General features: G+C 46.5%; 1 protein-coding gene across 4 annotated transcripts in view; it reads left to right on the top strand.

Moving 5' to 3' along the window:
* The window catches only part of DPP6 (dipeptidyl peptidase like 6), an 864911-nt gene that overhangs the window by 414844 nt on the left and 423299 nt on the right, over positions 1-26768 (top strand). The window contains exon 1 of one of the 4 annotated variants that reach the window (XM_046020969.1): positions 500-897. The exons of the other annotated variants lie outside the window; for them this stretch is intronic. Coding sequence (XP_045876925.1) covers positions 841-897 — 57 coding nt within the window. The 5' untranslated portion in view covers positions 500-840. Of the gene's footprint in view, positions 1-499; positions 898-26768 lie in introns of those variants that run through there. 4 annotated transcript variants of the gene reach the window in all.

The following is a 26768-nucleotide window of genomic DNA, read 5'->3' as shown; positions in this document are numbered from 1 at the left end:
GCCGAGATTTCCACATCTAGCATCCCTGCAAAACCCGCCGGGCACGCAGAAGACGCCCTTCCTGGGTGCCCCCGACCGGCGGCCCGGCTGCCTTCGCACGGGGCACTTACTTGGCGGAAGGGAGAGACAAAGACCATCTGCGCGCGTCCCCTGAGCGCCCCCTCCCGCGTCCGGGTGTGACCCGCGGGCGAGTGCGGCCGCGGGGGGCACCGGCTCGGCCCCCCAGGCTGCGCAGCCGGGGCGGCGACGGTCCTCCGGCCTCTGGCCGCGCGCCCCCGCCCGGGTCCCCGCCGGGTGCCCTCCGCCGTCCCCTTTCCCAGCCAGCCCGGCCCTGCCGCCCCTCTCCGGCCTCCCCACGCCGCGCCCCCCCGCCACCCCTCTCCAGCCCCTCCCCCCCAGCTCCCTCCTCGCCGCCCCCCGCGCCCCCTCCTCAGCCGAGCCGGCCCGAGCATGCGCCGTGCGCCGCGGGAGGCGGGCGGCGGGCGGCGGGCGGGAGCGGCGCGCATCACTCGGGTCCCCTTCCTGCACCGCGCCGCCACTTGCCGGTTGCTAAGCAGTTACCATTGTTTCTGTGGCGATTGCGGAGGCTGTTGCTAATTGGAGAAGCCCCGCCAAGCCGCAGCCTCTCCCCTGTTCGGATCCGCTCTCCGCTGCTCGCATTTGGAGAGAAACTAGGCTGGGCCACCCACGCTCCCTCCCCCACCCTCCCCGAAATAGCCGTGCGGCTTCGGAAGTATGGACTGAATCACGCCCCTCCCCGCCGACTGGACTCCGGTGGCTCGGAACTCACCGTCAGACCGCACCTGCCCCCGTGCCGCCGCGCGCCCTGGGCCGGGGACCATGACTACGGCCAAGGAGCCAAATGCTTCGGGGAAATCCGTGCAGCAGCAGGAGCAGGTAACGCTGCTTTCCGGGGGTGCGTGTGCGTGTGCGGGAGTGGGGGATGTGTCTCCTGGGCGATTTTGCATTGGCCATGACTGCCCTCCCCTGAGCCCCGAAGCTGGAGGCGAACACAGGCACTGGGCGAGCGTCGCTGGGGTCTGCCTGCCTCGCTCCTGACTTCTCTTTCTGCAAGTCGCCCTGGCCCCCCGGTCATGCGGGGGCGCAGGGAGCAAGCCTGCGGCGAGGTAAACTTGGTGCGAGGGGACACTTCCACCAAGGCCTCTCTCCTCCGCACAGCTGTTGTGAAGGTTTCCAACTACTTTGTAATCTGGGGGGCTGGGCTGGAAGAGGTGGGTAGCCCCGCCCCAAATTTCCCTGTATATGACCCTCCAACAGGACTTTGATCTGGTTCTAACACAAGTCCAGAGAGGACATAGGAGCTGTGTTTAAAGGACTTTTCTTGTGATACCTGTGTCCCTTTTCCTCCTCTGCTCAAGTATTTCTGCAGGGAGGACAGATTGCTGTTCATCCTGGGCCTCTAGAGAGAGACGACTCTGGGTGCCAGGAAAACTGCACAGCTAGGACCCAGTGGGACCCCCCCCCCCCCCCAGCTGAGAAGTAGCAGGGCTTTCAGGGCTGGCCAAGGATGGCCAGGAGGGCTCCGTGTCTGCTCACCCTGCCACTCAGGCCTGCCATCTGCAGAGGCGGGGAGCCTGAGTCTCAGAAATGAAGGGGAACCAGAAGCCGGGTTTGAGCACTCCTGTACATATCCTAATTCCCTTCTCAAAGATTGTGAGGGTTCTTATCTTTTAATCACTGCCTGCTTCTCCTAGAGCAGATCATTAAAATAGATGCTGGGAGACACCAGCAGATTCCCAGAGCAGTTTGTTCAAGCCTGGTAGATCAACAGCAGAAGCTGACTTCCCCGATTTATTTTAGGGGTGATGTCAGTTCCCGCTCACTAGGATTGGGGCCAAGGTTGGGGCCACTCGAGTTCAGGAAAACCAAGAGCCTCTTTGGGGACAGTGTGTGAGAGTCTTGTCGCCAACTCTGCGGAGACAGTATGAAGACAACTTTGGATCTGTATTTAGTGGGAGGTGCATTTTGGGGGTCATTCCCCCAAAGCCCATTTTCTGATTACAAAAAGAGAGTCCACCTTAATAGTAGTAGCCTCATCATGACCATCATCTGAGGAATTCATACACAATTTGCATTTCTTCTGGGAAGAAGACTTTATAAATAGAAAAGTCTAAGAACCCCTCTTCTCGGTGGGAGAGCTCACTGTTGCGTGAACACCAAGAGGTTCACAACAGGCCAACTGACCCCTCCTCTTTTGAAAAACAAATCTGCAGATTATTTGTTCAAGAAAGAAACGTGTCCACCCTAAATTAGCATCCTGTGATTAAGTGGGCTTCCTTTTGTTACAGTTCTCCTGCCCACTAAGTCCGAAGCGAATGTGCCCTGGGCTTGCAGGCTCTCAGGGAGCATTTCTGACCATGGGACAGTGCTCATAATGACAGAGAAAGCACCTGCTGTTCATAGGTCTGAGCCCAAAGGTGGGCACTGAGAAGCCTGATCTCTATTATGAGGAAGAAGGCCCAGACTCCTGTGTAACTTTACTCTTGTTTCCCTCTACATGTCAGGAGCGTGGAAATAATTATGGTGTGGGTTTTAGAGGACATGACGGGTCTTGTTTGATTTTGTACCTTCTGGTCGTTGGAAACTCCCCATCCTTGCCCCTGTGGCCATTGTGGCAGACGTGAACAGGCAGAGCGCTGAGGACAGAGGCAGCTGTGGGCACAGGGAGGAGTCAGGAGGCCCTCTTCCCATTCTCAGGCATCTTCTTGACCCTGAGAAGGACATAGTGGCCCCCCTGTGAAGCAGAACACAGTAAGGGTCAACAGCAGGACCAGGGCAGGAGAAGCAAAACGGGATGGAGTGAGGAGGTCTCATGTCTAAAATTAATGCACCTTTAGGGGACTATTGAAGACTATTTCCTTTTCCTTCGCTGCTTATCAATTTTTAAAGACATTTAAGCTCAGCTCTGTGGGCTTAGACAGCAGAGCTCTGAATGAGCCCTCCCATTCATGATCACATTTCGTCCTTGTTGCTAGTGGAGCTGTGAGCACAGTCCCATCCCCAGCTTGGTGGGCGTTTATAGGGAGGCCAGGGCAGAGGGATATGCTCCAGCATTTTGTTGAAGACAGAGAGAGAAGGAGAAAGAGATGCTGGTTTGTGGTTTGGTTTTGTTTTTGGATTAGGGATCATTTCATTATACTGACGGAGTTTGCGACAGTGACACCTTATATCTTACATTGGGAGGCGTTAATCTGAGGATTTGGATTTTCTGTGGCTCGATACTTATGTCCAACACTCTTGAAAATTTACTTGGTTATTGCAATAGACTGACAGTTCTTAGCAAACTAATAGAGGCATGGTACAGTTTCTAACCTACCTTGGGAGTCAGAAACTGGGTAGCAGCTGGAAATAATGTTTGTATGCTGAGGATGACTGCAAATTAACAAAAAACAAATTTAGGAAAACTTTAAAACCCAATGATTTTACCTATTAGTCAGAGATTGCTGATTTTCCCCATTTTTTTACCAAAATATGTACTAAAAATAGAATATGTGGATTTTTTAAGATGCTGTATAAACACATTGGACTAAAATGGAGAATGAACTTTTAGAAGACCATTTCCCTTTCCCTTCAGATATGCCAAACTTATTTTTAAATGAAGTATGAACAGTCCAGGGATGTTTGGAAATAAAATATCCTTTAAGCTGAATGTAGCGAACTCATCTTTTGGCTCTGAGGCCAATCAGATGGTAGAGGCCCCCCACTAAAAAGCAGGTCCACGCTGGCCAAGCCCTTCACCTCACCATCGTGTCCAGAGTGAAGCTTAGCAGGAGTAGAAAGAGCTGAAGCTAATTTGGTTAAAATTTATTGTATTCTCTCAAATGAACTAAATCCTTCCTTAGAGAACCAAATTAAGGATTTTTTTCTCCTAAGTAAAAGCATAAATTTATTTGAAAATCTACCGTCCTCATTTCAAATGACTTAAAATTGAAAAAGCAGTGATCGGTAATACTGTTGCGAGTAAGACGAGACAGAAGGACTAATTCTCCATGCTTTCAGTGAGTCAGGATACATTTTTGCTCAAATATTGTGCAGGCATGAGTCTTCGGTGGTAGATTCTGGGTCTGTAATGTGTGTGGATGTGTATGCACGAGCATGTGCACGTGCACACACAGGCTGGCCTCTTGCATCACAAAGTCAGACTTGGAAAAGACCTCACAAGTGCACCCCATGACCAGGTCCACTTGTTAGGCTCAGGAATCTCACAGATCATTGAGAACCTGCCTTTCCTTCAAAGATCTCCGGAACATCTCCTTTTGTATGGAGATATTCTGTGTTATCTTGGGAAACTTGCTTCTGGACCCCTCCCTGGAAGCTGGTTTTCTGATGGCGCTTCGTGTGTGAGAGCTATTTTTGTTGTTTTTCACTCTTCTCTGAGCTGCACAAACCCAGATATGTGTAGTGCTGATGTGTCTATTCTCCTATTAAATCAGGAACCCCAGGGTCCAGTGTTGATTGAGAGGCCAAATTATTTATCTGGATCTTTGTGATTATAATGCCATTGCAAAGAGTTTTGTAAAGTGAATGAAAATTCTTTTAAACAGCATATTCTGTAAAGTGGACATGAAAATGCACGGAGCTTGGAATTCTGAGAGAGGACAGACCTTCCCAGGAACAGACAGGTGAATGATGACCCAGGAGCGGGACTTTGGATGTCTTCTACCCAGTGCTCTTTGCATTGGATACTGTTGCTTCTCCCATAGTAAAATTAGATACTGAAACAGAGGAGCTGGCTTTGACCATCAGGAGAGTTAAATTTTTTATGAAAGTATGTTATAGGGAAAGTCAAATGGTGAAGGTAAATGTGGTATCCAAAAAAAAAAAAAAAAAAAAAAAAATAAGTAGTAGCCAAAAGAAACCCAGAAAAACAAGATTCAGTATTAGGAAGTGCAAACAGGACTTATTTCTGAGGTGGTCCTTCCTCAACTCAAAAAAGTGGCGATGGATGCAGTGTTGGAACCAGTGTACGTTAAATTCTGTTCTGCTCCTAGTCTAAGTCACTTAAGCCTCTCTGCATAAAAATGAGCCTTGAAGGAACAGGACAAGAGTCAGAACAATAGGTTCTTAAGATTGTGAAGAAATACATGAAGCACTCTGAAGAAAGAGAGAAACATTCTGGCTGCCAAATGGGTCAGTGTGTGAAAGGAAGAACTCAGAAGTCGGGCACCCTAGGGAGAGCATGAGCAGAACAAGGTGTGCGTGCCTGAAATCTCCAGGTGGGTTCTGGTGAGGAGAGGAAGTGGCCAGGGAGAGGATGGAGTGCAGGGGTGGGGAGCTGCAGAGTCTTTGTGCAGAAGGAAGAGGGTGGCTGGTGTGGTGCTCTTGGAGGAGGAACACTGAGTCTCATCACCAGAGAGAACAACATGCAATGAAGCAAGCAGCTGGCGGAGCCATAATCTACTGTGCTCTGGTGTGTACAAGTAGTTCCCACCTTCTGGGTGCAAGTTATGTAATCAACTAAAAGACGTCAATAAACAAGCGTCACTCAGGAGGCTAAGTGAAAACCCAAACAATCCCAGATTGGCTGTACGCAGCACCCAAACTCAAAACAAATGGAAAGCAGCTGATTTTTCTTTCTGAAAAATGCTTTCTCTGGTATTAAACACGTTTTATTATGGTCTCCTGATGTTACACTGGACGTAATCCTGCCCCCTCACTTTCAGTACTGGAGCTACCCCGGAAAGCTTGGCCAAGACCTTCAAATGCTCCACAAAGAAAATCTGGGGACTTTGAGGGTTGGAGGATGCTTCCCATTAACTTTCACCAAAACGTGGCCAGCTCCAGCATGCCTGTGGACCATGCAAAAATGCTCATCCTGTACAGTGACAAACAGCCACCATGTTTCTGCCTCATCAGGAATTACAGCATTATTATCCTTTATGGAAATGAGTCACATCTGTGTTTGGCCTTAATTGACTGGATTTTGCAGTGGACATCCTTCACCCACTCACATGAGAAAGGGCTGAACAAGTCTGCTCATCTAGAATTCTGGAAGTTGAGGAAAAGATTCTAATTTGGGGAGGAAGCAGGGCCCTGTTAGCGTGTAGAGATCGATGGTGGTTTGAATCCCTTGCTTTAAAAAGATGTGGCACAGAGGTTGTGTACTCTCGTTTCAGTTATGGTCTGGAAAACCAAAATGAGCTAAAATGTTTTTATTTCAGGTTCCATGTTTGGTTACCTGGGGGCCTCAAATCGTAGGAGTGGGAACCACATCACCGGGGCGGAGTAACGTAATTCTACAAGAGGTTGACCTTCTCGTGCCATAAAGTGATCTGATATAGAAAGTTGGTTCTCCGTCCTCCTTTTCCCTCCAGCTGTCGTTCACTTTTTAGGACTCCTTCACGCCTTGTCCCGAGTGTGCCTCTGATTGCTGTGAGTCCCTGTAACCATCCATCACTTAATCAGAGTTGAGTCTGTCCAAACCTTCACGTGTGCTCCTCTACCTTGACCTGTGCTAAATGCCAGAGACCAGCCAAGCCCTACAGTACGTTTAAGGTCATCACTAGTAATGCACTGCCCACCTTGAGATCAACCGTAACTCGACCCACAGCTGTTGGTGATGAAACCCAGCAGAGTTGACCACAGTTGGGATTCTGGGTTCAGAGTTATAGCACAGCCAAAGGAAGAAAAAAATAAGGTATTTATTCACAGTCATTAATGACCAATTAGGTAGAGGTCATTGTGAGGACAGTCTCTGCACCCCAGAAATCCCCGATAGCTTGTGCCTGTCCTGTGAGTACCTCTTACTTCTGCATTTATGTTAGACCTGGACTTGTATCAGTCAACACCCAAATAACAGATACTGTTGCTGCTTTTGGCTTCCAGTTCCGGGAGGATTTTGGAGTAGAAATGGAGTAGAAATTTGCAACAATCCCTTCCTAAGAAAAATGGCCATGAGCACAGACATTAAGTCAGTGCTGCGGGCCAACCTTGATAGGGAGTCCACTTATTTTTAACAGTGGTGGCTTGGATGGCGCAGGATCCGGAAGGCAGCCCCGCCGACGGCGGTGTTACAAAACACGTTAGTGATATACTCAAGTCTTGATACTAGAATTTTCCATGACAGTTTATATATTATCCCCTTACTAGTATCTGATCAGTGTTTTCAGAGATTTAACTTCCTCTGCCAGAACTCAGGAAAAACAGCTTTCCTCCATCTGAAAGTGCATGAGAACACAGGCTTCTAAAAAATGTCCGTGGGCGCGCCTGTGAGTGTGGAGTGGGAGAAGCGCCCAAAGACACCAGCATAATCTGCTGTATAAAATGGGGAAACTGGGGCCGGGGGCAGAGCTCTTTCAAAACATTTTAAAACTCAAAGTCTCTGTTCTGACTGGCTCAGAGAATTCCTCTTGGATATCATGGGAATTCGTGCTCTGGGAAGGGTAGATCCAACCTTTTTAAATAGGTTACCCACGGCAAGAGGGACATCACAACCAAGAACTTGAAATGGAGTCCCTTGGTTTTCTCTCGAGAAATTGACATGCGGCAGAGCTCCTCTTGAGTGGTGACGTATGTTTTTAAAATTTAAAATTTTAAAATGAAAGAATTTGCTTTTCTATTTTGAAGAGGTGAGTTTTAGTCTCCGTGTTAGAATATTTGAGATCGTCACAGAGTTTACTCAGGGAATTTGAGAATTACGACCCTCACTACCTCTCCTAAACCGGGTCTCTAAATGGGAGAGGGGAGGAAATATATTTTTAAATGTTAATAGCCTGCCTGATACCCCATCCACTTATTAGACAGATGTTGGATCAGAGGAAGGTTTTTATTTTGATGCATATGAGACCCAGAAGAGGAGAGAGGCCAAGTGGGAGAGAAGGGGGCTGGCTGGAGCAGCTCAAGGAAGAACAGAGGGATTCTGTGGCATTGCCCCTGTGTGGGTGGGGCGGGGCGGCTGATCTGTCTGCTGCAGGTGGTAGAGGACTGCTGGGGGCATGGAGATGGTTCTGGAAAGCCAGAGATGCTTACTTGCGAGGGTTTCAGAACATGGTAGCCTGGAAAGTACCACGGTGGAAAGCAGCAGAGGGTTAGTGGGATTCTGGAAGAAAGAAAAGAAATCTGAACTTATGACACATTTCTGCTTAAAAGAACAGGATTTGGGGGGAATAAAAGAAACTGGAAGAATGGCTCGGACATAAACATGACAGTTTTGTGAGGACGATTACTTAATCTTGGCATGTCCTGCGGACTTAAAAGGGTCCTGGAAGCTTTTGGTTTTCAAAGAGTTTAAAAGGGCTTGTGACACCCCAGATAAAAGTCAAGTTTACTTAGAACCTCAGGTACTTTATGGCACGAAAGTGCGCGCACATACACCTGTTACACCTGTTACATAGGTACGCAGCATTTCTCCAAGTAGCCTGAGAAATTTCTGAGAAGACTTGAAACAATTAGAACATCTGGCACTGATTTTTGAAAAGCAAAATGAGCACTCCATCCCCCCAATTTCACATCATAAGGCACACAGGTAAAGAATGAGATTAATAAGAGAACATTGGTAGGCAAAAACCGATCTGTCATTAAAAATCATAAAGCCTTAATATGTCAAACTCTCTTCCTGCATTTTATGGACTTCTTCTGCTCCTTACAAGGATGGGGCAGGCACTTTCCTTCTTCCGGCCAAGAGCCCTCTTTTCTGGAAAGTGGGAGAACACTAGCTCTGATCCCATCTCGTGTCCCTGCTAGCTGAGGGACCTGGGACAGATCTAGGCTGAGTCCCCGTCTGGGGACAAGGCCCATCACACCGGTGCTTGGGAAAAAAACCTTTCAGCACAGAGCCCTGCTCTTAGCATGGAGATTTCAAGCCACTGTTTAGTAAGTACTTAACTACGTGTTGACATAACAATGATATTTGAAGGCGCCTTATTTTCAGCATTTGGTGAGGGCTTGTCAGTTCTAAGGTGTGTCCATTCTAAGATGGGTTAGTCTATAAGAGCAAAGAACATTCAACTTTTAAAGCATTTTATAGGCCATCCTGCCCAGTGATTTTTGGACTTCTGCTTTATTAACAGAACCCTCTTCCCCAATGGAAATAAGCCAAGTTCAACAAGATGAAAGCGTTTCCTTAATGGTGTCCAGACAGGCCAGCAGAGCAGCCCCCTCCTGCAGAGCACAGCTTATGATCCAGATACCTAATTCAGCAGTCTGATTTTACATAGGAAGAAATAAGGCTCAGAGAGGTTGAGTAAATTAACCAAAATGACACAGCTAACACAGCTGGTAAGTTGCAGAGACAGAACACAACCACTAGCCTCTGCCCTCCTATTTTCTTTTTCCACTCTGAATCAAGGAACTCCAGGTGAGACGTGGTCAAATGATATATAAAGAAGATTAACACAAAAACTGATACTAACAGAAAACTGCAAAGGTAGTGAAGCGAGCAAATTAAATGCAAATTAAGAAATCCTTGACTGGAGATCAGTTGAGGAAAGGTATGTACTCAAGGCCGTTCTCTAGCTGCGTGTCTTGTGGATAGATATAGCTATTTCTTCTTTTTATTGCACCATCCCTGAAGGCATTAGGGCTTTCATAGCGATTTTTCATTTTTAATTAGTTATTTAATGAGTTCCTTTGGAAACAAGGGAAAAAATGAGGATATAACAAATGTCTTTCTCCTGATTTTAAAAAGTAAGCAGCAATTAATAAATTCTGTATGCTTTGGAAGAATGCAGTAGGTAATTTTCAATCTCATCTTACACTTGAATAACTTCAAAGTTAGTAGTTGTACAACAGGTGTGGAAAGACAGCAGTGGAAGAGAGAGGAGACCCAACGTATCACCTGTGCAGACCGGGGATTCGTCCCCGCAGGGGTTCAGATGTTGGAACATCTAGAAATTGTCTGAGCTCATAAGCTCAAACTGAATCCAAAGTATGTTGATCATTACCCGTAGATTACAGATCCCTTTGGAGGATCTGATGAAAGCCAAGGACCTGCTCACCAGATCCTATAACCTCTTGATTATGTAAGGACCACGCCCTACATCTACAAATCCCTCCATGTCGCCTTCCGTCGAGCTAGCACGGTCTTAACACACATCGGTAGAAATGTGCTCACTGCTCAAACCTCAGATATGAACTAAGTAGCCATCACCTCAGGGTGCTGTACTAGCTACTGTGGAGGCATGGCACCCAGGAAAGAGTGGGGGTGAGATTAGGGGTGAGTGGTCAGGAAGAAACAGGTGTGTTGTCCCAACAACGGTGGCAGAGGGAGCTATGAGTCATGCTGGGTGGTCAGAGTTTAGAGAATCCTGCTATATGGCTGGAGAAATAAATTGTGTCTTTAATGTTTAAGGAACTGTTACATATTATTAGAAGAAATGATGGGATTTTGATTTTTTTTATTTCCTGGATTACTCTAAAAGGCAAAAGCCCAGGGATGTGTGAATTTTAGTCCCTAGACAGCAGCTTTTGGTGATGTCACTACACCTTCTTCAAGCCATCGTCAAGGACAGTCAGCCCGGGCTGTGCCCCTGAAAGGGCAGGGTTGACTAAGGAGGTGTCAAGGCTCGAATACCTTCCCCGTCACACAGCTCTGTCCTGCGTGGGTCTCTCCAATGCCAAGTGCAATTCCAGCCCCACCCATCTGGTTGCACGACGCCTCTATGAATGGGTGAATCGCGTCCCCCCATTGACCCCTCCCAATGGCCGGCCCACAACGTTAAAGAGTCTGTGGTTTCGTTCAGTCACCGAATGAACCAGGTTTTTGGAGCCCTAGAGGAAAACAGGATCCAACTCCTTGAGGGACCTACGCACCTTGCCTTCCCTGATGACGTCATTGCCTGGGACATCATCGCGCATTTCCTTTCCCCAAATCCTGCCCATACCTGCTTTACCGGCAGCTCTTTCTCCACCACAGAAGCCTCAGCCACGTGCCACAGTCCATGTGTCCACATTCAGCCCTGCGGGGACTCCCATCCATAAAGTCAGCAAATATCCTCTCGTTCACCAGGCCGGTGCGTAAACAAGAAACCCACGGATAAGAAAAGGAGACCTGTCAGGAAGCCGGGCATGCTGGCTCCCCGACGCCCTCTCCCCGTCGCTGAAGCAGAAGCAGCGTGTCGTCGTCCTCCACGGAAGACATCTGCCTAAATGAAAAGACAGTACATGGTATCACCTTCTCCCAGATGCGGAGAAAGTCGGGGTGGACCCTCTCAAACTCGGGTGAGACAGGCCTTGAGGGAAGAAGAGACCAAGTGGATCAAGATGAACAGAACAGAAAGGTCTGGAACGCTGGCTCTGTTTGGCCTCTGCTGAGTCTGGATTGGCCACATTTGTTGAACTTCCTTATGAGGCAGTATAGGTTCAAAGGTGACTTTTGGGGTGACAGGAGAAAGGAGCCATGATATGGTGACTTACAGAGCCCAGGCCCCAGATGTCATCCGTGGATGGCTCTGGTTTCATTCCGTGGGCAGAGGGGCGGGCGTGAGGACATGTTCTGAGCCGGGTCAGCATCTTCACCGTCTCTCTGGCCCCCACAGTCTGGCTGCAGGAGAGATGTTGCCGAAGCGCCGGCAAGGTTTACTGCACGGAAGGTGTCCTTGCTGCGTTGACTGAAGAGGTTTACTTTTCCTTCACTACTGCCGTGCTCGAAATTGCATAGATAATAAGGCCCACTTGAAGCGGTGAGTCTACAGCTCTTGACTCTATTAAATTCACTTAAGCATGTGGCTGGAAAGTTACGCAAAGGTGCCTGAGGCCCGGTTGTGGTTGATGAGTTGTCAGAAGTCTCATATTTGCGACTTGGATGGTTATCTAACTCAGTTCGCTGGCGACCTTGACAGGAACGCGCAGTCGTTGAGCGCCTAGTGTGTACGACTTACCACGGGAAGCAGACTCCCTGTTTTAAGTTTATTAAGATCTTAACCACAGGGCTAAGGTTGAAGATTACCAAGTTTGGTTTCTGAAGGATTTGGTCCTCGTAATGAATGGGTGTATAAATAGAATTTTTTATTGGTTTATTTCCGTGCTGTACTGTGTCTTTTGAAAGTGTCGTGTATATGTAATTGTGTTTTCATGGCTCAGAAGAGGAAATTATACTTAGAGTAACAGACACTAATGGAATCCATGAAAAATGCTGAAGAAAATACTGATCCTTGTGCCCGGGGAGGGTGCCTGTGCCTTCGTGACAGTCGGCATGGCTTACAGGAAATGCTCTCATTGCACGAGTGCCCAGGAAAAGAAGTACTAAGCTCGTGTGCTTTTTACTCAGATCTTAATTCCATGGAAGAAACTCAATACCTCTTAATTCTGCAGCAGCGTCTGAACTCTGCATTTAGGAATATACAGAGAATTTAGAGAAACGTCCGATTTTAAATTTTCAAACAGTAAAATGTTATGACCTTTCCCTGCGGGAGAATCGTCATGTCTAGACTTGCATCACTTTTCCATTAGCATTGAAATTATTCACTGAGATTGTGTATTCCACGGGTTTTTAGAAATGTGTGAGCGTTTTTCCCACTGTAGGACTCATTATCTGTCCCTCTTGTGCTCACTCTTCCCATGCTTAGGAATGTCAATTATGTTTTCTACGGTACCGGCAAACAGGTATAATGACCTCAGAGAGAGCCGTCTTGTGGGAAACACTCCCGGTCAAGCCACGGGCGGTCACACCCATGTCAGCCACACTCTCCTGTACTCTCCACCTGCCTTCCACCCCACCCCACACACAAACTACCGCACCAAAAAGCTAGACAGAGTCTTTAACAGCGATTTGTACACTGAAAGAACTTCGTGGAAAGATAAACCCCTTGATGGTGATTTGTTGAGCAGACCAAAGATTGCCCTACTGCAGCAGATATGGAAATCACCGATAGACACAGGTTACGCCAGCCGGGTGGGGATGGAGAGATGCATCCCTGCCCCTTTGTTCGCGAGGATGAGTTATTTTCTTTCTCCCTGGGCTCAGTGGGTGGAGCGTCGTAAGGATCCCATATTATTTGTCCCCAGCCGTAGGCATGAGCGTATATATTTGAGAAAAAAGAAACAGCTTGGGTGTAGTTGACCATTTCAGAGACCCATCATCTCTTGGATTCTTTGCTGGTCGTTGAGTCAGTGACGTGGAAGGTACGTGCATACCGGTATGCACATCTACCCTTCCCACCGTCTGTCCTCCCCGCGCCTCTGGATCAGGTGGACGTTCCTTTGGTCTGCGCGCTGCTCTGCATCTGGCTCCCCAGGCCAGCCGCTAGGGAAGGAGCCTGTTGTATCAGGGGAAAGCAATAAGGCGTAAACACCCGAGGACTGCCTGAATGAGTCTCTCTTGAGCACTTGTCGTCATGAATTTCCTCAGCACGCTTCCTGATGCTTTTAAAAGCAGAAATTACACTTGATGATTATCTGTGTCATGTAAAAATACAGAGAATGTTTTGATGTAAGGATGGAAATAAAACAGCTATTTTTTGTTTGTTTTGTTTTGTCCTCAAATCAATTTTGCTCTAATGCAGGTGAAATTTTTGCTTCCAAAGACAAAGATAAAACTCCTAATATTTCTCTGTATAATTTTAGTATCTAGAACAGGGTACTAATACTATTTTATACTTCTGCAACACTCAACAGTATTGCTAATAAAAATGTAACATAAGCTACATGTTTTATTTCAATTTTTTCAGCAGCTACATTAAAATGGAAAAGGAATGTATGGACTTAACTTGATAATGTATTTTGTTTAACCCAGTCTACCCAAAATCTTATCATTTCAACATGAAACCAATATAAAAGGGTATTAAGGTGATGTTGTGCATTCTTCTTGTCCATACCAGGTCTTTGCACTTGGATGTGTATCTTACTCACGCCCAGAGCACCTCTCAGTTCATACTCACTCCCTTGTAAGTGCTGGATCTCTGTAGAGGCTTCATGTCTGGCATTTTGGGTAGCAGTTCTGTGGTGCACTTGGTTTTCACACAAATTGCCTTACGTCCTCTAATATCTTCAGTTCTTTCTTTTTTTTTTTTTTTAATATGAGTTCTACAATGAAAGGAAGGACTCATCTTCTGGTGAAAGGAATTGTGTCTATGTCCATGTTATGGATAGAAACATTTACCGCTCGTGCCTCTATTTGAACTCACATTGGCAAATGCGGTTATTTCCTAAAGTTTCAGAAAAGGTGGTGTTCTTTCGCACAAATAGTGAGAACTGAGAAAAAGGTGGGATTCATTCAAAATAAATATTTATTGAGCACTTACTGGGCGTTAAGCACCCTTCTGAGCTCAAGGATCCAGAGGGAATATAAAAATATTAAATTCAGCAAATTTTGAGTATGTGCTAGGCATTGTTTTCTGCATTGATAGAATTTACACTGGGAGCCTGGATTAGCTTTTACCAAAGGAAATATGTTGCAATCTGGCACAGCCCATTTTCCTTATGTCTCTTTCTACTCTCCTTCAGCTGAATAGTAGCTGTTAAATGGGTAGAAGCCTTGATAATTGTTCTCCCTTTCGCTGCAGCCATTGCCTGTGGACTTTGGTTTGAACGATACTGGGGTTGGTGGTATGGAATTGCAGAGGGCTGAGAGATCCAGTCTCGGGGAGAGCTACAGCTTCTTCCATAGACCCTCTTTTCCTTCCTACAGAGAAGCCAGCTGCCGGCAGCTTCTACATCCATACCCCCAGCTCAGTCCCCACCATCTGCAGCCAGGAAAAGCCCATAGAAGGACTCCGCCTGGCCCGCCTAAGTCACAAGTCCATCTGTAGACCAGTCGCCTGATTTGGGGAGAGCGGCACCATGAGCCTACATTCCAAATTATAAAACGTAACCAGGACGGCTTCAGATGTTCATCCTGTGTTATGACACTGTGCACATTTGAGTTTCTAGAACAAAAAACATTTGAATGAGGAGAAGCAGAACAGCTTGGTTTCCTGTGAGTTCTTTGGGCACCGTAAGCACAATCTGACTAAACCTTCATTTCCAAACTGCACGATCATCATGCTTTGACACTTTAGCAGGCAAACTAGATGAGCAGAAGGGTCAGCAACAGAAGCAAGACAGTTTTCATTTGACCCAAACCTTTGTGCCTGGTGATATCCCATGCCAGGAAGAGAACCATGCTTAATAATTCATTGTTTAGCTGTGTTAAGCGACACGGGGATTCCGAGCAGCAGGCAGCTTCCGCCTTCAGGGCTTACGTCGGGGAATCAGAGCGGATTCATGAAGCTGGAAGAATCCAGAATAGAACAGAAAATTTCCTAGACTCTAACAAACTTCTTAATTCCGGGTGTGCTTGGGAAGATAGCGGCATTTATTGGATTTCACCATGAAGGGAAAAGCATCAAATCCTGAGAGGGGTTTTGTGGGCAGTAAACATTATAGCTCTAGCCTTTACAATGTTTGAAACATAAAACACACTCACATTAGCTAGCCAGGCCTACTTCAAATGCCTCTCCTTGCGACACGTGACTGTGAAGTTATCCACCTGGTTTCAAAAGCCATGCCCCAAATCAAAACTGATGATGTGTGTGAAAGTTCATCATAAACGGTAATATGGTAACAACCGACATGGTCATACTGTGATCCTTCCTGGTTTATAGTTCATTGCAGAGCCTGGCCTACTTGCAGAGAAAAATGGGCCCATTAGCCCTGTTTGGGAAAAATGAAGAAATTCAAAACCGAATAAAGTGCCATTCTGTACACATCTCAAAAAAGCTTATAGAGTCACTGAAGTATAAAGGACCATCATAAGTATGACAATCAACTGTAAGGATATTGTCTCCTTTCCACCACTCAACTTTCCAAGACAGCCCTAATGAGAAGGTCTCGTTTAGGGTTCAGGTGTCGTTCTTTTAAGTGGCACAGTTGGGCTAAAGCTAACATTCTGTGGGTTGTATTAAAAAGGAAAGAAAGGAAGGAAGTTATTTTGCACAAAAGGCTGTAGGAAATGAAGGCTGAGCCGAAAGACCGTTTGCTTGGTTGATTGCACGGGTACGGCATCCAGCTGCCATTTGGCATTTGGCCCGTGTTTGGGGCAAGCTCTGATCTTGGTGACGGATGATTTTGTCAAGCTCTACACAGAAGGTACATGTCTATTTTCATCATCAACTAACTTCTATCAGGCACTTGCTGCTTTTGGTCCCCCAACCGTGAAGTTTTATTGACCCATTTGCCATCTCTCGTATAAGTGGACGGAATCATCTTTCTTGATGGGAGAGCTCCAAGAATATTACACTTGTCTCTGAACAGTTTGAACTTGCCATGTTTACAGATTGTAGTGTTAGCGCTGTTCTTTCTCTCTGAGCGCTAGGCCATCGGGAGGAGGGTTGGGCATGCTGACATCAATTTCCATAAAAATTGTAAGTTTCCTTTTCAGGTGACATCCATGGGTTTGTAATAATTTGATCGGAGCTGGTTAAAGTATTTAATAGATGATTTAATTATTCCAAAGATCTAAAGGGTTGGGTCTGAGTGACAGTTGAGAGGTACAAATGAGATAATTATAGGTGAAAACTTTACAAAACTCTAGAATAACAAGACACACACACACGCACTCTCATATTTTCCATTCAGTTAGGAGGATTGAGGATCTGAGCTGAGTACAATGTGTCATTTCTGCAATAGGGACATAACCTGGAAGGAGGTTCAAGTAGGTGGGGTTCCATGGAAGAAAGGGAATATACTCTTTTCTATCTGGAGATATCCTACAGATTGATTACATTCGGCTTACTATGATAACTCTTCCCTAATATTTCCCATTCATCATTACCTTCCATTTTTATAGTGAGTTTCTTGGGAATATACCTATTCCTAGCCTTAATATTCCAATCCCTCATTGCTTGGTTTAACTATGGTTCAAATAACTTCTAAAAGTTGTGTTTGCTACTGAATTGTTTTTTTCTTTTTTGTCCCTTCTGTATAAGCATAGCTTAATACTAGCTGTATTTCTATTTGCATTTTTGCTTTACTTCTCAGTAGTCTGTATTCAGAACTGAGATTTGGATAGCTCCGTGTATGCACGTCTCTTGTGGGTCCTACTGAACGTAAGCCCTTTGTCTCCCTCTGCTCTGCTCAGTCATACCCACATCTTAGTACTCCTGGCCACCATACTCCTTATCCGTTTCCTGAGTATTTTCGGGCCTAGTGGGTGCTTTGTTTATGCAGGCGGGAGGCTGTGCCTTTTATGAATATTCTGAACTTTCACAGGGTGTGGAGACATCGTGCTAACTAGGGTTGCGTGGAACATTATGGGTTGCTCAGTTCCCACAGGCAGGTATTTATTTAGTCCTCCAAACTCTGGGGGTGGAATTTCCCATCTCCATTTTCGAATGAGAAAATGGAAGCTCAGTGACTGAATGTGCCAGGACCGTGGAGCAGGTAATTGGCAGGGTCTGGGTTCAGATGGGTCTCCTCGCCCCATGCCCACTGCCTCACCAGCCGTTTTGCTTAAAGAGGGACTTGGAGTTTATATATACATGATGTTTTTCAGGAAGCCTCTTTTCAACAAAAAAAATATTTTTCTTTCCAGAACATTCATGCTTGGCCTTGATAGTCTTGAGCCCCCACTGCCCAACATTGCCTCTAGGACCTGCTTCATGTCTTTATTTCAGATACAAACATGGTTCTCATGATTCACTGTTATAGCTCATCTCTTTGTACACTGCCTTAGGAATCACGCCCAAAATCGACAGGAGTTTAGCTGAAGTCTCTCTTCTGGCTGGAAATTTCATTTCCAAAGAGAGAGGGCAATATTTTTTAATTAGGTATTTACTCTAATGATCCAGAAAGAGAGTCAGTCTGTCCTGTTTGCCTTATTTTTATTATAAATGAAAGATTTGGATGATGTTTTCATGCACCAAGACTGTCCTTATTCAACAAATAATATTAATAATCAGAAGAAAAAAACTTATATTTTCTGTCATGTACACATCCCCGAACGTTTGGGCCAAGGGCACACTTTTAATGGACTGAAATAACAAATATAAATTGTCTCTCTCTGTTACCTGAATGTCTTACCTGTGTGGAGCTTTTATTGTCAGGAACTGCCGAATAACCAGCATGCATCATTTTAATTGAACCTTAAGCCTGACACTTTTATTGAAAAAAAAAACGGATTCCAAGTTATTTTTCATACATAAAGGCTGCTAAGTCTACGCTTCATTGGTGAAGGCTATCTCAGGTATGGATGACCTTACCTCCATGCTTCAAGGAAAAAATAAAACCTCACTGTCTCGTATCCTTGAGATTTGGCAAAAATTGATCAATTAACTCTCCAAAGACATATAATGAAATGACAACAGGGAATGAAACAAACTGAATTGTGCCCTGTCCAGCTCATTGAAATGTCTGTGACCGTATGCTAGCGGCATCTGGACAGTCGAGCCTTGGGCCCTGTTCATCATGATGCCACCTTTGTGGGGCGTTAGTTCTTATCCAGAAACATGATGTGGTCACATCTTCGGTGGCTCCTAATTCGTGTAAGTTAGTCTTCCACCTTCTTAAGTCACCCCTGGAGGATAGAAGTCACAGCTCAAAGTCTACGTTTTGACGAAGCAAGGATGGAGATAAAATCATGATGAACTTGAACCTATGACCCTAAAGACACGATTTAAAAGATTTGAGAATTCTACCAAACACCATGAGTTAATTGGTATCTCTTATCATCATAAGAGACTTCATCCAGAAGGGCTCACGTTTGCTCCATGTTACCTGGTTATAAAGAATGTGTGGTCTAACATCATATTTTACTGTTGACTTTGACCTGTACATGTAGAAACACTTTACAGCAATTTCCTTCTGTTATAATCCTCATTGTAGGATGTGAGCAGTTGTCGCATGGAAATGATACCCCTTTGTTTTCCCATCACAATTTTCTTTAGGCTTAGCTGCTCAGCACCAAGTCATATATTTCCTCCCAAGATATATGGCCAACAGAACACTCCCTTGTTTCCATAAGGAAGGGATGAAGAAGGGGAGGTGCTTTGTGTCTTTGGTCTGCATACGGTATCCAGGGAGTCCCGAGAGGACGGGCATGGATAAGGGTGCAGAAAAGCATGTGTGTGAGCGCTCCTTCTCCCAAGACATTCACGGGACTTTCAGAGAGAGAAGAAATAAAGGGATCTAGGTTTCTTTGGTTCAGTCTCACTGTGTTGCTTGGGGTCTGTTTACTGAAGGATGTTGTTGAGGTCTGTATGATGATAGAGGTTTCTAGGGAAGAAAGTTTCAGGCATCTAGGCAGTGTACAGAGTTAAGAGCAGAAACTTGGGATGAATATCGGGAGAAAATAGAAAGATCAATTAGTGGGGCACCTGGGTGGCTCAGTACGTTAAGCCTCTGCCTTTGGCTCAGGTCATGATCCCAGGGTCCTGGGATTGAGCCCCACATTGGGCTCTTTGCTTAGTGGGGAACCTGCTTCCCCCTCTCTCTCTCTGTCTACCTCTCTGCCCACTTATGATCTCTCTCTCTCTCTGTCAAATAAATAAATAAATAAAATCATTTTTTAAAAGATCAGTTTTAGAATTACGAGGGTAAAAAGGAGTTTCTAGGTTTTTTTAAAAAGTGCTTTCTAGGTAGGTCGACGGCATATCCCAGTTTGCTCAGGATGAACTGTTCTGCTTCCTGCCAGTTGTCCTGGTTTCAGCTTGAATAGCTTTTCCTTTTGCTCTCACCAGTGTCCCGGTTTGGGCACCAGGCTGTAGGGTCAACACAGGTGTTGATGATGAATTAGCATCTTAAAATAGCCAGAGACGATCAGTGAAGATTTTGGTGAAATTCAGTTCAAGCTTCTCTTTTCCTAAAAACCATAATCCGATAATTGTGTCGATTTCTAGTTTTATTGGAGGAGTGGTGTTTGACCTTTTTTCGTAGAGGAACAGTAACAAAACTTTACTTGAGTGTTGTGAAGTTTCATTTCCAGGGCAGAGCTAGAATTCAGACCTCAAACACATCATCGTCTGTGCTAACCCTCAGGCTGTATGGCGGGGGACAGAAAAAGGCAAAGAATAATTAGGGGTGAACCGTATGTACCTCCTTCCTCCATGATGAGCGTGCCCCGTAACGATGGCCATTTACACTGGATACATGATTTGTTTGCTGGGACAGCAAAGGAACACAAATGTTATAAGCCTAGTGATGATTTGCAAAAGAAATCTCATTTGCCCAGACGATTCCGTTTCTGTCCTGCCTTCAGTGGAAATACGCATTCCTGTGAGTAATGGCCGACACGCTGATGCTTTGAAAACAGGAGTGCTGTTCGGGTTTGTTTCCTGGGGTCCCTCTGATGGAGGCGGTTATTATTCATGTTTGCTGGAACTCTCCTCGTGAGGCCCATGAGCTCGGGGAGGTCACGGTCTCAGAACCACAAAGCGCCAGTTGTCAGAGATTAAAAGGAAGGGGGGAAATTGTTTCCTCAGATATCCGTGCCCCTCTGCTCTCCCTTGGAGTGTGATGTGAAGTCGGGGTTGAAGGCGGTCGGCAGCTGTGAGACAGTCCCTGAGGGCCACCAAGTCCAAACAAGGGCATGAGAGGCAGGGACAGCACAGTGAGGGGCTCGTGAAGAATGAGGGCTTGGAGTCATCCTCGTGTTGCGTCCGGAAGCGGGAGAAGTAAACTTTCGTGGCAGTGGAGGGCACAGAAGAGGTTTCTGTCCCGTCGGTGGAACATTCGAGATGAATCTAACTGATGATGCGCGTGTCACGTAGGGTGAGGGGAGAAACAGGGATCGGGGAACAACGAGTCTGGCGTGGGTACGGCTTTGAAGACGTTCTTTGTAGGTCTGCCTATACGGTCTACAGTAGCGGGCAGGGGAACCTTGGGAATACTTTCGATTTCCAGTTGGTACCAAGTATGAAGTAGAAGGAAGCCTTAGTAACCACGAAGTTCATTTGAAATGGGAAGAAGTCAACCCATAGAGATGAAAGGTTTACTTGACTCCCAAGCATATATGCTCATTGGTGGCAGAAACCAGGTTTCTCCCACACCCACCATCTCCCTGACACCTGCTCTGTTTCCCAGAGGGCGGAAGAGGACCCTGTAGTCACAGTGTGAGAGAAATCCCGTGTGGGCCGGGCCACATCCAGAAACTTCGGAAGGAGACTGTCACTTCAGGGACATTGATAAGGTCTGGAATCATCATTAGATTGTTTCTTCCTAATCCTAATCAAGAATTGTATCTAATCTAACCTTCTGGGGTAGCACAGCATCGTTGAGAAACACTGAATGTAAATATTTTTCCGTGTGGACAGCCCTGCTCATAGGCTCTTGCTTCTTTCGGACACGTATGGCAATTTCTTTCCTATAAGAATTTTTTTAAATATTTTATTTATTAATTTGACAGACAGAGATCACAAGCAGGCAGAGAGACAGGCAGAGAGAGAAGAGGAAGCAGGCTCCCTGCTGAGCAGAGAGCCCGATGTGGGGCTCGATCCCAGGACCCTGAGATCATGACCTGAGCCGAAGGCAGAGGCTTAACCCACTGAGCCACACAGGTGCCCCATCTTTCCTATAAGAATTTTCAATGAGAAGTATGAACCCCTGGATTTAATTTCAGGTGTGTCTTAGGGCAGTGTAGATGGTGGGACACAGGTGGTTTGTCTGGGTTTACAGCAATCGTCCCCATGAAGGACTTGGCGTACACACTTGTTTTATTCCTGACTTCAGCACATCTGTACCGTGCGTCAGATACAGTGTTTTCTCGATCCGCATGGTCTGGCGGAACTCAGTGTGACGGTTGGATTCTTCTGGGCCTGGAGTGGTCAGTGTGGTGGCCGCAGTCCTGTTGTTCTTGGGTTCCTCCGCGTCACGGAGTGACCTTGTAATTTCAGAATTAGAATTCATAATTTTATTTAGTTTGCTTTCATTGAAAGAGTCCTATATGGCTCATGGCTGTGGTATCGTATGTTACAGTTCTAGACAGTGACACAGTGTGGGGGGAAAAGATGAATTATGACCCCTGACTTCCAGACCCTGGCAACCTAGAGTGGCGTGGAAGGGCAGGAGATGGTGAACCCATCAGGACATTGGCGAGGGATTCAGGTTACAGGTCAGAACAAGGGTCTGTGGGAGCACAGAAAAGAGATAACTTTCCCTTGGGGCGGGTGGGGTGCACCAGGGAAATTTGGACAAAGAGCTCTGATACCTGAATCTTGGTGAATGAGTTGAGTCTATTCCACATATCAGAAATGAACAGGCATCGGGGTGCCGGGGTGGCTCAGTCAGTTAAGCATCTGCCTTTGGCTCAGGTCATGATCCCAGAGTCCTGGAGCCCCGGGATCAAGTCCTGAGTCTGGCTCCCCGCTCGCGGGAGAGCCTGATTCTATCTATGCCTCTCACCCTGTTCATTGCTCTCTCTTGCTCTGCTGCAAATCTTTACAAAAGATTCTTTTACAAAAAGAAAAAAAGGAATGAACAGATAAAGGAAGGAATTTTCTGCAGTGACAGAATGTGTATAAATTCATAGTGCCATGAGAAAGTGGAAAGCTCCAGACTCTGCGATTCTGGGAGATAAATATATATTTCACGGCACAAATATATGGAGAAATCTGTCTCTATATGGAGATAGATACACACATATCAGTACACACGTGGATACATACGTATATATGTGTATGTTTTCCACCCATGGGGAGGTGAGCTGGCCGATGGCTCGGGTAAAAAACTACCCTGCACTATTCCCCTGTTATCTGTTGTCCTGCCTTAATGTGCTGTGTGCCTTGGACAATCAATCTACCACTTAGGCTGTCAGTCTCCTTCCTGGAAATGAGAATTACGACCTGAAGCGTGAAGCAGGGATGGGACAGCTTCATGAGGTCCCCCCCACCCCTGCCATCTTGTAGCCTTTTAGTAATTATTAGCTTCAGTCCAACTGCCAGCTTCCGTGTACGCTGTGATGGCCTTCCGTCAAGACCATAAAGACATTCTTGGTGGTGCGTTTGGCAGTGGGTAGTTTTACCCAAGGATGCTTAGAGATCCCTGAGAAGCTGAGCAGATTGCCTTAATGCTGATGGTGGCTGATGGCCTTCAGCTCATGTCACAATTTTATGCTCTGAGCACGTGCATTATTCCATTCTCTTTCAGGGATCTTAGGCCCCAAAGATAAATGGCTTTGTGTGGAGCCTGTATAAGGACTAAATGGTATTAGGAACTGGCAGGCAGAGGTATGATTTTGGAGATCCATTCATCTATCATTACCTCAATTGGCAGCACTCGACACACAGGGGCTATGTGGATTTTTGTGAGAAGAACGCAAGATTTGTTTTTTTCCAGGACCTACCTGCCGGCAAGCTACAAAAGGTCTCTGCCGAGCCCTGAGGGATCCCACTTGAGCTCCGCTAATAGGCAGATGGATAACTGGTAGACCAGAAGAAGGGTGTGTGTGTGTAGAAAGAGAGAAAGAAAGAACTCACTTTTGTAAATGAACTTCTCAGGCTTTGACTGCGTGGTGCTTTCATTCTCTGCTCATCCAGGACGGTCACACTCATGTGTAGGGAAGCTCATTTTATAAGAAATGAGGCGGGAGGGAGCTGCTGTGGGATGAGAAGGATCCAGCTCTGGAAGCTGTTCCCGGGGCGGCTGGTCCTCAACCTGTCGTTCTTGGGAGCTCTCCCAGTCCCAGCACACTCGCGGCGCTGGGTCCCTCTCATCTCTCACATGGACAGAGCACCACACACGACATGGTCATTAACTCAGCATGCGTGGCTGAGTATGGAGATCGACGGTGAACTCAATAGCCTACTGAAGAGCAGAGCCACTCTCTGGGGGTCCGTAAAAACATACTCTGAGTTTTCCAGATATGCTGCCTTTCATGTTTCCCGCATTTGTATCATGGGGTGTGTTTTCAAGGGTCCTGGGAAGTAACTGATGAGGGGATCAAAACTGTGTTCTTAAAAGGGTAACGGGCATTAGGGAGGGCACGTGCCTTGAGCACTGGATGTTGTGATGTGAGTGATGAATCCCTAAAGACTACCCTAAAAATCGCACTGTACTAGGGACACCTGGGTGGCTCGATCGGTTAAGCGCCTGCTTTCAGCTCAGGTCATGATTCTAGGGTCCTGGGATTGAGCCCCGCATCAGGCTCCCTGCTCAGCGGGGACCCTGCTTCTCCCTGTGCCTGCCTCTCTGCCTACTTGTGTGCTCTCTCTCTCTGACAAATAAATTAAAAAATCTTAAAAGGAAAATACTATATGTTAACTAATTGAATTTAGATAAAATCTTAGAGAAAAACATAAGAATAAAATAAACGCATTCTTTGTTACGTCTTAAGTTAGGGCTCTGCAAACTTTTGCGGTGCATGCAAATCACCAGGAGGTTTTTGTCAGAATGCCACGTTTGATTCAGCGGGTCCCGAGATTCCGGTGCCGGCCCAGCAGTGAACCCCTGCCTGTGTGCCTGTACGCTGTGTGTGCACGCACTGTGCGCCTTGTGAGTTGTCCACACTCGCAGAGCCTCTGCTGTGGTTCCAGCAGAATCTGAACCCTCCCGAGGTACCCCATGTCTTACTCCTGGGTGCAGGCTTAGAGAGCGTGCAGACATTTGGGGATTCTGGTTTTTCCAGAAAGAGGCAAAAGGAAGTCTTCTGTTGTCGAGTCTCTGAGTAATTTGTTTCCGCGCAGTGCGTTTTTGGGAAGTGCATTTGGCCTTTCCCCGCTCCCGTCGCCCTCCCGGTGTCTGCAGCAGCATGTTGGCAGCGCCGGCGTGGGGAAGAGTCGCCACTCTGGCCTTGGCAGTGAGATGCTTGTCTGGTCCGGGGTGCTGGCCCGGCACAGCGGTGGCCGGGGGCTGGCAGCACGTCTCAGGAGCAGCTGGCCTGTCCCCGCAGGAGGAGATGGCTGACTTCAGAGGCCCGATGATGGATGTGGCTGCCGCTGAGCCCTGTCTCATTAGAGGGGAGCCCGCCGCCCCTCCATGTAATCATTGCCAGCGTTCCCCTTTGGCTGTTCTAATAGTTCTGCTGTAAGTGGATTTGTTTTTCTTTATTTTCTAGCATCTTTGAGGGAAGTCTATCTTCTACTACATAATCCCATTTGGAGATAGAGGACCTGTCTGAGTCTGTGAAGAAATATACTTATTTCTTGGTATTTTTTTTCTCTCTCAGTTGAGTGTTGTTGGGCATTGATGTTTGATTTGTAGGCAGTCTTTAATGTGTGAGACAAACACATGTATTTTCTATCAATTCCTGGAAATGCTCCCGACTTTGAAGACCTCTAGGCTGGTGGTGTGGGTACAGCAACGCAGTGACACTTTTCCTTCTAAAATTCGAGTGCTTAAATCATGAGCAGCTGGTGATGAGATTAATGCTTCATATAGTTTGGAAGCTGAGTCCCAGGCTACATTTCGATGGTTTACAGCATTGATTTTTCTCTCTCTGACAAGTGTTCAGATACCGGCTGCCCCAAATGGGAGAAAGCCGGTTTCTCTCTATAGTCTTGCTATAGAGAATAATGGTGAAACGGATTGTTTTTCTTTATTTTAAGATGCGCCGCAGATAGGAGGAATGTTTTAAATCATTGTGAAAATTGGAGTCAGTGAGCCAAAATGGCCTCCTTAAACTCAAGAATTTGGGATCTGAAACAACACTCAAGTTGACGTTTGTCCATTTATCCCACATCTGGCTTTATGTCATTGTAACTGCTCGTCCCTGGAACTACACCATATTTTGTAACGATTTCTCTGAAGCCTTTCTTCTGTGCTCACCCTCGGGGACAAACTGTTGCAAAACAGGAAAGGAAGGAAGAAAACTTTAGTATCAGCTGTTGGAGCTAGAAATCCCATTCCTGCAAGCCGTTTCCATAACAGATTCCCAAATTGTTTTTTAACATAACAGACAAGTACGAAGTACTTTTAGCGAGGAGGAGCAATTTCGGCTCGTCATTCCGGCATGCGCCGTGTTGGTTTAAAATACTCTGGTCACGGGTATGTTTTCAACACCTCATCTTGGGAGAGTCTTAAATAGGGACCAGCTGAGTTTGCAGAGTGTGTGTTTTGTTACTCATTGAAAAAAGGGAGGGGAGGGATGGAAAGACAGGAAAACCTTATCGAAGATCCTGTATCGACCGCTCGCTTTTTCTGGACCTTAGGTATTCTTCTGTGTCTCCCCCGTGCCATACTCCGTAGGACAGGAAGTTCCAAGACAAGGAATGGGAGGCAGAGGCAAGAGAACAGGTGATGTCAGCGCCTGTAATCGTAGCTGTCACCTGTTCCTGTCGTGGGACACTGGGGCAGACACCCCTGAATCCAGATGGCACTCTCACGCAGAGGAAGATGAGGAGTATGGAGTTAAAGTGGACATGGGATTTAGGCGAGGCGTTGAGAGGCAAGTCTGGGTTAATGGTGAATGGAAGATGGAGAAAGACCCATCAAAATCACTTACAGATAATTCAGAGCACGGTCACAATAAGCCCAGATGCAGACCCAGATACAACAACAAAATCGTGTCCCCGCTATCTCACTCCATCTTTTCTCCCGTAATTTGGAAGCCCCCAAAACACCGAATGATGGTGTGAGGTCTCTCGTCCTGAGCTTTATTTTCAGGGGCCTCTGCCGTTTCATTTCTGCAGTTGCTAATAAGCTAACCCATGATTTCCACCTCCCTCCTTAGAGCCTGGAGTGAAATATCCCTAACACGAGACATATCCTCCAAATCCGGGCCACCGCTCCTGTTCTGTGCGTTAGCGGTGGGTGTCACGGGGGGACTCTGTATCCTCAAAGGAAGTCCAATGACATCGACCGGAAGCTAGCTGCGCCGAAATAGACTTCCCATTGACCAGGTGACCGCTGAGAGGCCATCGACCAGAATTCTGTTTCTAGTTGTTGAAGCTGAAGGAATAATCACG

The sequence above is a fragment of the Meles meles genome, chromosome 10, assembly GCF_922984935.1.
Source record: "Meles meles chromosome 10, mMelMel3.1 paternal haplotype, whole genome shotgun sequence".
In the NCBI taxonomy this organism is placed as follows: Eukaryota; Metazoa; Chordata; class Mammalia; order Carnivora; family Mustelidae; genus Meles; species Meles meles.
This window is presented reverse-complemented; position numbering and strand designations above follow the sequence as displayed.